At 48.0% G+C, this 11378-nt stretch overlaps 1 protein-coding gene across 2 annotated transcripts; it reads right to left on the bottom strand.

Moving 5' to 3' along the window:
- Positions 1-1781: 1781 nt before the first annotated feature.
- Positions 1782-11019, bottom strand: SELENOK (selenoprotein K). Of its 2 annotated transcripts, XM_020970620.2 has the most exons (4): positions 10650-10818; positions 3844-3934; positions 2576-2656; positions 1782-1872 (listed from the first exon to the last, which is right to left on the bottom strand). In XM_020970620.2, exons 1-4 carry the CDS (start codon positions 10666-10668, stop codon positions 1782-1784), a joined length of 282 nt encoding a protein of 93 aa, XP_020826279.1. In that variant the 5' UTR covers positions 10669-10818. The 2 variants fall into 2 exon arrangements, with proteins under 2 accessions (XP_020826279.1, XP_078008185.1); XM_078152059.1 differs by lacking the exons at positions 1782-1872; positions 2576-2656 and adding an exon at positions 5883-5918 and having other exon boundaries at positions 3848-3934; positions 10650-11019.
- Between the last annotated feature and the right edge of the window lie 359 nt (positions 11020-11378).

An 11378-nucleotide genomic window follows, 5' to 3' on the forward strand; every position in this document is an offset into this window, starting at 1 on the left:
GGACTTACTGAAGCTTCTGGGGCAGGGGAGTGGGCTGACCTGTGGCTTTAAACAGATTATTTGGTCAGTTCCAACAAGGCTAGAATTTGGGCAGAGGGGAAACCTGGAAATTTGGAGAGGGGCCCAATTTTTTTGGTGCCATAGAGCCCTTCTCAGAAGGATTGTTTTTAAATGCCTGAAACACAGGATTACAAAGGAAACCACTTATAATTATCAACTTATCTTCTGAAAAACCAGAACATGTTTATGGACCCCTGAATTAGGAGGCTATTGCAGGTGAGAAGGAGGAGGAAGAAGGGATGAGCTAGAAGGCTGAAGCTTGTGTGAGTGGCCAGAAAGGGACAAATGAAAGAGACGCAGGAAGCCTAGACCAGTGGTTAGACTGAGGAAGAGGAGATGACAGACAGAGTCCCTTCCTCTGAAGAACATGCTTCCTTTCAGAGGGGTTGTCCACAGCAGCAGTAATAAGGCTGATGTATTCTGGGCTTTGGGGGTAACTTCAAGGGTGTGTGGGTGTGGGTGTGGGTGTGTTCAGGCCTGGACTTTTTTCATTCCACGTAGCCTATGTCTCTCTTTATTTAGAAGTACTGCAGAGTCACCTTAACAAACACTCACCCAAGTAATAAAAAAACTCTTTTAAATTGCTTTTTCCCTTTGGATTTCCAAGTACACCAAAATTAGATTTCAATTTGTTACTGAAAATTAAAAATATATATACAATCTCACCCATGAACAATGCTTCATTATTCAAAATATAAAGATTGCATTTAGCCTCCCATTTTGATAGGCTTCAGCTTGGATCTCTTAGGAATACAGGATTTCCCCCTAAGGTACAAGATGCCTCAGAACCTTGGGGGTCTGTACTTGATACGAACATAGACTATTTCAAATACTCCCTAAGCCATGTTCTATATAAAAAGATGGAAGGCATCTCCATAACATGTTGGAAGGTCATAAAGATGCCTGAATCATGCAGATCTCATATGGAAGCACAATGATTTCTTTATAACAAAAGCAAAGTAGATAATGCAACGCTACTTAGGAAACTGAAAAGTGCCATGTGATTTATTTATAAACTAAGGCAAACAATGGAACACATCTAAGAAAATGAAAAATGACCATCCACAGTACAACTAAGTCTCTCCTGAACTTTAGAAATAAACATAAAGTCTTTGTAGTAATGGTTTTCCCCTCAAATTCAGGGGACTGATGCATTATCAAACAAGGCTGAATAAAGTCAAGGCTTTGCAAGCTGAAAATATTTACTATTAGAACTACATTAGGCTTTTTACAAACTATACAAAATAAGAAATAGTGAACATGTGCATTTATACAATTGCAATCAGTTACACTGGTTCCCATCAGGTGGGAGTTCCCAGTACAACATCATTAATCTGTATATAGACACAGAGCAATCCTTCAGACACAAAGGCCTCTGCTGCTCCCAGGCCAACACGGGATATTCTTTTCTATTGTCCAAGGGAGGATGTGTCTTCTTGCCTGCTTCTCAGAGCAGGCATTTACCTATCAGAGGAGAAGAACACAGTTAGGTGGGGCACTGAGGACATTTTACATCCAGCCATCTGAGGTAGTAAAGCTACCATACTAACTAAATTAATAAAATCATTTAGGCATGTTGTCACTTTAAACACTAACCTAATGGGGTTTGATGAAAATGGATCCATCTTTCCAAGTGTGGTGCTCTATTAAAACATCCTTAATAGTCAAAGTAGAAATTGTTTTAGAAACAGAAATCTTTAAATGATGAAACAGAAATCTAATTACCTTCCTCAGCCGCCAGCCATTGGAGGAGGGCTAGGGCCTTTCATGTGATTTATCCGGCCCATTCTGCGGCGAGGATTCCCCGGAGGCCTGTTAGGAAGGAAAAAAGTCAGCCAATGAGTCTGATTGTGTCCCCACCTTGGTGAAGCAGCTCCCACGAGAGCCTCTCCAATGGGTCCCTTTTCTTGCTTTCATGCGTAGGATGCCATCCTCAAAGCTTAGTGGAGAAAGGAACTCCCACCAGTGAATCCCCCAGGGGGTGAACTGTCCTAAGCCACGAAGTAAGAGGGGCTTAGGCTCACAATACTATGTATTCATGCAGAGAAACAGTTTATTTGCACTTAAAATGTTTATCAGTTAGGTGGCACCATAGTGCACAGAGGGCTGAGCCTGAAGTCAGGAACTCTTCTTTCTGAGATACTACCTGTGTGACCCTGGGTATGTCACTTAACCCTGTTTGCCTCAGTTTCCTCATCTGTAAAATAAGCTGAATTAGAAGATGGCAAACCACTCCAGTATCTTTGCCAAGAAAACCCCAAATGGAGTGGGTCATGAAGAGTCAACATCATTTAACAACAAAACTTAAAATTTAACAAAGATCAGAGCTGGAAAGGCCCTTGGAGACCATCTTCACCTAGCCCCTTACCTTACAAATAAGGAAACTGGAAGAAGTCCTTTGCAGAGCTGGGGTTTGAACCTAGGGCCTCAGCCTGTAAATCCAGCAATCCCCAGCAGCAAAACTATCTTTTTTCTCAATCTAGATATTTTGACTTTCAAAAAGCAACATACATACCCTCTTCCATCATCGTACCGGGAATCAGATGAACCAACATAGCCTTTTCTTTTCACATCTTGTTGAAGCAGGCTTTTGAAACTGAAAAAGGAGAGGAAATGAGAAAGCAGAAAATAAACTTTTAAAGTAGGTACCAGTTTCAATCATACTTTCTAATGGATCTTAAACTGAAGAAAATTTTATAATGTTAAGGCTTGTTAGGAATTAACTGGTTAGCCTAAAATTAATTTCCAGAGTGAAGTCAATCAGAGCTAAGCAGGATGGTGCTCCAGGAGATGTGTATATGCAATGCTTTGAAAGCTGCTTTGAACTAAACACTCCACAAACACCATGAGTGGATTTGTCTTTCAAAATGAAGATTTTAAGAGCTCAAACTGCCCCAAGCCTCCAGACACATAAAAGGCCTCCAAAACCTTCACATAAGAATTTAGTTATTCTTTGTTGCTACTGTACAAATCAAAATGCATAACACAAGCAAACCAAAACAGAGCTCTTTGGAGGGAAACCTCAGTGAGTTACATGGTCTTTGGTCTACAAGGATTCTCTCTTTTTTTCCTCTTCTTAAAAAAAAAAAAAGCCCCCCCCCCACCCACGCTGGCTACCCCCAGGGTCAAGCACATTTGCTGGCACCAGAAGATACGCTGGTTGAATCTGCAGGTATTGGTATAGTGTAAAATGATCCCAGCCGGCCACAGTGCCATTGGGTGTCAACAACACCTGTCAGGAATCCCACCATCCACGGACTGGGCTGTGCCTGACACACGAGTTTGCAGCTCAGTGCTTTAGATCTGACTTTTGGTTTAAGAGATGGCCACAAATTACCAATCGTTCATGATAAAGCAGCAATGAAATATAGTTAGATCAAAAAATTACTTGGAAAAGAAAAACTTAGTTTTTGACAGATCCCATCACAAAAGCATCACGGCATTTTTCCACTTTAGAGGCAATGGATAGATCACTACTATTCACGCTCTACACTAGCTCTGAGGCCATGGGCACATCCACGTAACTTCTGAGGCTCATCTCAGGGAAGAAGGGCTACCACACTGAAGGAACCCCAGGCCCCCAAGTTTATCCTTGCAATGGGGACACAGTGGAGGATTTTATGGGAGGATGTAGGTGAGAAGTCGGGGAGGGGAGGAGAGGAAATGGATGGGATGGGACTGGACAATATCTGCACTCTGGAGGAAATGGAGAACCATGATGACAAGGTGACAGATTCAACACAGAGAGGAGCTGTATTAACAGACATTTGCAATGATACTCACAACAGAATCACAAAGTCAGCGACTCCCCAAAAGAGATCTGTTATGAATGATAGACTCCACAATGACCGGTGCCGGCTGTCTAAAACTTGTCCTGCATCGATGATGGAAAAACAAACAAGAAAATCAGCAACATCCTCATCAAGAAATAAGATAATTTATAACAGGTATGACAGTAAAATGTCAACGAAACATTCCATTAGTCACCAACTCCTAAGAGATTCAGGCTTTCAAGCATACTTTTTGCCTAAAAACCCCCAAACTCAGGAAGCCCTGCCAAGCCAAGCCCCAGACCCAGGAGTGGGTGGTGATCCTAGGCCTTTGTCCCAGAATCTGACCTCTCTCAACTCCTCACTAACACACCACACCACACACAGAGCCACCCAACACCTACACCTTGGGCGACAAAAGGCCCTGACTGAGATGTACGTGCCTGCCACCTGTCTTTCCTCCTACCTGTTCAGATACACCCCTGGAGGGCCCCTCCCAGAACCTCCCTTACAGCACATACGTGGCCACGTCCAGAACAATGAGAATACCACTGGTCTTTCCATAGTGAGCCCCAAGCTTGTTTGGCCAGCCTGGGCCAGATAAGAGCCTGCTGGCCTGCCTGTATGGAGGTGCACTGGGCTCTCAACGGTTATAGGTCAACAGACTGCCAACTCTATCTGAGCCTTAGAGTCTGGGCCTGGACTCTCACAAACTCTTGGTTCCAGCTGAATTCTCCCTTGAGACCCTTCCTTATACAAGCTCACGATGGCTGAACACCTCCACATTTTTGCCTTTGATTCTACATTCCCTACCACTCCTCTAACGCCCTTGGGTCAGGTGCCTGCTGAAAGTATCTGTGCTTTCTCAGCAAATTTGACAATTGGGCCCTATGATGTTGACTGATCACTGCCTGTGGGAGGCATTAGGACTTCACTCCTGTGGAAACAAAATAAATACCTTTGTGCACTAGATAGTAAAATTTTCAGGCAGAAAAAATACTATTTCTAAAAGTTGTATTCTCCCTGGTATTGGGTCATAGAGGGTCTGTGTGGCCTCCTCCACCTCTAGGATGACTTACCTCTCGTCCTTCTGCCTTCCTACCACTCCAAGGCCTCACCACTGCCTTGTCCTTCTGTCTTCCTACCACTCCAAGGCCTCACCACCTCCTTACCTCTTCACTGGGCACCCAGGCTAGGCTGACACCTGGGCATTTTCACCATGTGTGTATATGCCCTAGGGCACCCTGGGGTATGACCTTACTTAGGTCATTCCCACTCTGCTAAGGGTCCCTCAGGCAAGTTAAAGGGACAGTGGGGCTGCCACCCACTGCTGGACAAAGCCACAAAAGCTGTGCTAAATGGGCCCATGGTAATCACTCCAATAAACCTAACCTGATGCTACAGGGGGGAAAAAAAGGACTTTTAACAGAATCAATGATTTCCAATCATTGCTTCTGAGAAAGCAAGACCTGGGCCAAGTCTTCAAAGGCAAACACAACAGACAAAAAAATCAGTAACATTTGAAGCCCTGGAAAGTGCCTATATCCAGAAAAGGGATAAGACTCTACTGTCCCTACTGAGTCTCAAATCTTTAAGTATCAGAGAAGAACAAAGAGACCTGGGGGTTCAAAAAACAAAGAAAAATATCTAGAGTGTGGGGAGAAGGTAGGAGAAGTTTCCTAACTTCTCGTAACAGTAAGATAGTAATTGGGGCACCATAGGAAAATAACTTTTCAAACATCGAGGGGTGGTGGTGGAGAGAGACAGCATGAATCTTACTTTTATCTGCTCTGGGTTGGGTAAGGTTCAAAGTTGGTTATCCTGGTAGAAATTTGATGAAGTTAAGCAGGGAACTAGGCTGGGACAGGGAGCGGAGCAGGGCAGGGAAGAAGGGGGAGGGGGAGACTCAAGCCAAAACAAACTAGCTATGGGAAGGCTGACAACCAAAGAAAAAAGTGGTCCAACGCAGCAGTTTGTGTCGAGCCTAGAAGAGGGGAGAGGAAACAGACCAGGGTCTGGGGCTGTTCTATGCAATATCAACTAGATACCTACGGCTGAGGTCGCTCTCTTTTTCCTTTCTTTTTTCTTCTGAAGAAGTGGGGGAAAAAAGAGAAGAAGTATTACAACAGATTTGATAGTGGGAAAAAACAAATCAACTTAACAGTCCTAACTGGGAAGGCGAATGGGATGAACTAACTCTCAATATATGATCTATAGTGAACCTGAAGGTGGAATCCCAACTAAATGATTAGTTATTTTACAAGTACAAATAAAAAAGACTCACAAAGACTTAACAATGATTTCTTAGCAGATTCCAAAAAAAAAGCAGGCATAGTCTAAGTATTTGAGAAAGATACCAGTAAAACAGACATGGTCTAAGAGCCTGGAGTTTATGCCATGAGGACCAGGTGAAGAAAACTGGGGGAATCTGGCCTGCAAGAGGCAAGACTGGGAAGGCTGTGCTTTATCTCTCACCAAGCATGGGACAAGGCTGCCATGTGGAAGGGGGGTGGGGGTTTTTGCTTGGCCACAGAGGCCAGAACAGGTACAAGGGAAGGGAGGGAGTCAAAGAGAAGCCTAGGTTCAAATGTCAGGAAAACCGTCCTCCAAAGAAGAGCTGAGCTGAAGTGCAGTTGGGGGCTCCCCCTCCTCAGAGCTCTTTCAAGAAGAGACAGAAGGGTCCACGAAATGTGTTTTCGTTGTGAAATTCTGTAGGTCCTGCCTGTTGCCACTCACTACAAATGGGCAGGAGTGAAGGAGTTTCTGGGTCCTCAGGAACCAGGGATCTGGATTCTGGGGGTACTGCAAGGCTGACCAGACTGCCCATTCCTGGTAAAATTCACAGAGACCGGCCTCTGGAACTGAGAGCCAAACCTCTCTAATGACTTGTCTGTGCCTTTGGCTTCTACTTGCTCACTGGTCACTCCCTCTTCAATCCCAGGATCCATCTCTCAAAGGACAGCAATGACTTCTTAACTGCTAAATCCAATGACCAGTCTTGCCCTTGTTACAGGAAGTCTTTACAGCACACACTTTGCCAGTGCCTTCCACAGAGAAAGCTTTCTCAGTGTTCTATCTCACTGGGTCTCTTCCACAGATTTCCTTTTTTTTTCCTCCTGCCCCTATCTATCAATGCTCCCTAAAGCTTGGTAGTTGATCTTCTCCCCCTTAGGCTGATTTCATCCATTTCCAAAGCCAAGTGTAGGCTTTACCTGGCAAATGAATGATCACCAAAGTTATCACTTTCAGCCAGATGGCAGCCGTCAGGCTCCTGGACCCATTTCTAACTAATGGACATCTGCATCAAACCTCAGTACTTTCAGAACCAAATTCAGCAGCTGTCCCTTCAAATCAGCTCCTCCTCCTCCTGACTTCCTTGTTTCTGTTAAAGACACAACCATCTTCCCAATCCCTCAGTGCTTGAAATCTCAGCCACCTTTGTCTTTCCCACTCTCTTACTCCCATATTCAACAATTCCCCAAATCCCATCAATTCTACCTCTGGAATCTCTGACATCTGCTATTTCTTTCAAACTTCTACCACCCTTGTTCAGGACCCAGGACCCACGCCCCCCACCCCCCTCCCCAGGAGGGAATGGAGAAGCCACAGAATCCTGCTCCTACTTAACCAAGAGCATCCTCTGGTCAAGGGAGTGACCAGAGAAGATCAACTACCAAGTCAAGACCTCCAGTGAAGGAAAGCCACTGCCTCAAATCCAACCTGCTCTGGACAGTTTTTGCTTATGTTAAACTGCAGACTGCCTTTCAGCTACTTCCAAGTTGTGCCCTCTGAGGCCAAGCAGAAGAAGCATGGCAAGCCTTTTGACACTTGAAGACTGCTATCACGGCTCCAAATTCTCTCTTCTTCACATAAAACATGCTCAGTTCCTCCCACTAATTCACCTAAGGCAGGATCTAAGGACTGCTGTCTTATCTTCACCAACCCAGCAGCAGGTCTGCACATCCTTCCTAACGTGTGGAACCAGAATCTAACAGCACAGCCCCCAGGTGTGGTCAAACCAGGGCAGAAAGCAGAGGGACCCTCTCTCTCCTCCTCCTCCTCTCTCACAACCTTTCATGTGTGTGTGTGTGTGTGTGTGTCTGGGCTTGTCTTTCTGGGGGCTCCAATTCTACTGACCCTAGAATTGTGCCCCCAGACTTTTTCCAGACAAGTTATCTCTGGCCACACTTCCCCAACCTGCTACTAGCGGTGAGGATTTTCTGAACCCATCTGTAAGACTTAGGTTTTATACCTAGTAACTTTCCCCTTCCTATGCCTATCCCCAGCCGGGTGGGCCTGGCCCCTGCCGCCCATACATGACAGGCTACATCTCCCGCTTCATGAACTCGGCAGTGTCACCCAGCTTCAGATACGGGCTGTCCTGCAAGGCTGGATGAGCCTGGGACAGAGCCTCAAATGGCTCTGAATTCCAGTCAATTACCTAAACATCATGATAGGCAACAGTCACGTATTGCCAAAAGACAATTTTAGAGCACAAGCGGTCTAGTTAAGGGTGGGTGTTGGGACAGCACCAGGTGTGTGGGCCACACACAGCAAATCTTATATATACTGGATAATATATCCATCACTTGTGATTTCGGGCTGCTTTATCTTACTGACTGAGGGGAAGGGGGGGACAAGCCCAGATGGGTCCCCAGACCTCTGTCTCTTCTCTTTACTCTCCTGGGGCTGAAGGATAGAATTGGGGGTTAGGGGCTGGGAGTGATCAGATAAGTTCTGTGGTCCAATCAGTGCTTTAAGCCCAGGTTATTCTGCCTCCAGAGCAGTTCTCAACACCTTTCCTTTGGGTCCACTCACACATGGCCACAACCTTAGCTCACATCCCGAAATCTGGACAAGGCTGTTCCCCTTAGTTCCACCAAAAAAAAAAAAGAGTCCCTAACTGGTCTTGTACCTTTCAGTCACTCCTTTCTCTAACTCACCCCTCAAGAAGCTGCCAAAATAATCGCTCTAAGGCATGTGCATCATTCCAAAGCCTTCTATGGCTTGCTACTATCTAAAACACAAACATCTCAGGCTGGCAGTTAACTTGTTTCCAACCTAATTTCACATCACTTCACACAGCTTTAGACTGCCAAAATGGGCTACCTGCTGGCCTTGCCCTGTCCTGCCATCCCATGGGCTTTGAAAGCGCCCTCTACTCTGCATGCTGGGTTCCTTCCCCCTCAGGTCAAGGCTCCGATCAAATGCACTTTTTGATCAAATGTACTTTTTCTCGTGTAATCTTCTTTTTCCCCACCCCTCTCCTCTCTCACACTTGACCTGGCATTATAATTAATTCAGTATATACTGACACAGCCCCCACCCTCACCCCAGCAAACTGGAAGGTTTTTGCAAGCAGTAATTGTTTTTCATCCTTCTATCCCTCGTCTCTGCAAAACACAGGGCAGGTGCTCAATAACACTGGAACTGAAGGGCAAAGGGGAAGAGTCCTGGCTTCATTTGCTAGCTAGGAGACTCTGGGCAAGCAAGTCTTTAAAACTAAGCAAAGCTCACTTTTCCTTGTCTGTAAAATGGTGATAAGGCCTTTAAATATACACAAAGTTGTTGTCAAGAAAGGACTTTATGAACCAATACAAATGCACTGTTGAAGCTTATGCCGAGGGGGTGCTGTTTCCACCTCCAGAGAACTGAGACAAGAAGAGAAACCAAGTCAGAGCCCCTGGGGACAGATCCTGCCTGCACCCCTGACTAGCCCTGGCAGAAGCCTTTCCATCCCCAGCTTCTGGAAAGCTGGAAAATGTGGATAATACTGGAAACGCTGGGGGCTGTTGTGAACCCATAATCACTCTGCACGACAGAAATGGGAGATGTCATCACTGAACGAAGCCAACCAGACGTGAGCCACTTTAACCACATTTCGAAGATTCAGTGAAGATTTTGCAAAGCCATTTCCTCCCAGCAACCGTATGAGGGAGGGGGGCAAGCATTATTTTATTCATGTTATGTGTTGGGAACTTGAAGCTTTGAGACTTTTAGGTACTCTTACCCACGATCAACCAGAGGCAACCTGGTATCGTACACAGGATGCAAATCCTGCCTCGGGCCCATAACAGACGTGTCGGATGACACCGAACAGACTGTGTGACCCTGAGAGCCTCAGTCTCCTCATCTGTGAAATGAGGACATTTTGGATGAGATGCCCGGAAAGTAAGTTACTCGTGCGTCAGGGCCGTGCATTCTTTGAATCCGTAACCCCCCCCCCCCCCCCCGGCACAGTCTGGCATCAAGTAGATGCTTAAGAAATGCTTGTCAAATGCCGGATTCTATCTGTGCAGGTGGGACGAGGAAGTGTCTGAGGCTTAGTAATCGTCAATACACACAAAGGGAGCATCTAAGAAACTCTGCAAACTTGTCACTGCTTTTATTTCCCCTTAATAGACACTATTGACAAAGTGGTAAAACGACACCCGCAACCACCGCCCTTCGCTATTCGCTCCCTCCCCTGAGGCTGGTTTCAGAAAGGTCTCGCCCCCGCCCCCAACTCCCTCTCCCCCTCCTCCACGACCTCCTTAACTGCACCCCAAGATGGGGGAGCCTCGGTTTCCTCTTCTGTCACAGGCTCCCAGGGGATTGCTCGAAGGCCCCTGGGGTCCCTCCAGCTGGAAATCTGGACTCCGAAGCCCCCCTCCCTCTGTCCAGGGCGGCTTCCTCCCCCACCTCCTCCGTGCCTCAGTTTCCCCCTCCTGCCCGGGGCAGCCTCGAAGGCCCCGATCTTCCCTCGTAGGATGGGTGGGTCCCTTCCTCCGCCCTCCCGGCCCAGGCCCCTCCCGGACCCCGATCGCGCCCCCCACTCACCGTTCGAGATGTAGACCATGGCGCCGCTCCGGCCCTCCGCCCGCTGCCCGCCGCCCTCCTAGCACCGTCGCCGCCTCAGCCCCTGCCTCCGGTGGTCTCCTCCCGGCTTCAGTGGCCGCGCCGGCGATCCGCCTCCTCTGCCCGGGAGCCGCTGACGTCACAGGGCGGAGCGCCACGCAAGAGCGATCTGGAGGAAGCTCATTGGTTGAGCGTGTGGGGGCTCGGCCCAAAGCCGCGCATGCGCCGCCATGACGACACGACGCGAATAGTAGGCAGGGCGCGAGGGGGAAAACGTGCATCGGCACGTGACCGGAAAGTCGCCTGGCCCTCGCAGCCCGGCTTCCGGCAGCTTCCCCGGAAGTTGGGGTTTCCTAGGGTCGGGGAAACCGGGGTACACCGAGGCGAGGCGCGGGTCTGAGCGTCTGAGGCCGCACGCTGGCACTCGGGTCTCCCCGACTCCAGGCGGCGCCAGGAGGAAACCAGCGAGCCCGGTCTGGGGCTTTGGCGCCCGGGGTTTGGCCACAGCCGGTCAGCGTCCGTGCGGCGGGGGCGGCCCGAGAGCTGCGCCCCCTCCCCGCGACCCCTGGGGAGCCGATGAGGGGATGGGGGGGAAGCGCTTATGGAGCGTCTGCTGTATTACGAGGGCCCAGAGGGCCCGGGGCGGGGGCAGGGCGGAGGGGCTTAGGCCCAGAAGGCCTGACGACCCCCCTCCGGGACCAGGAGTGTCCA

Source organism: Phascolarctos cinereus, unplaced genomic scaffold (assembly GCF_003287225.1).
Source record: "Phascolarctos cinereus isolate Bilbo 61053 unplaced genomic scaffold, phaCin_HiC Scaffold_4;HRSCAF=312, whole genome shotgun sequence".
Lineage (NCBI taxonomy): Eukaryota > Metazoa > Chordata > Mammalia > Diprotodontia > Phascolarctidae > Phascolarctos > Phascolarctos cinereus.

Bases quoted from the DNA above. Each gene is read 5' to 3' on its own strand.
- SELENOK (XM_078152059.1), bottom strand. From the start codon at position 10,948: ATGCACGTTTTCCCCCTCGCGCCCTGCCTACTATTCGCGTCGTGTCGT. The intron at 5,919-10,649 runs GTGAGTGGGGGG...CCACTTCTTCAG, and splicing joins CATGGTCTACATCTCGAACG to AAGAAAAAAGAAAGGAAAAA. The intron at 3,935-5,882 runs GTAGGTATCTAG...TCATCGATGCAG, and splicing joins AAAAGAGAGCGACCTCAGCC to GACAAGTTTTAGACAGCCGG.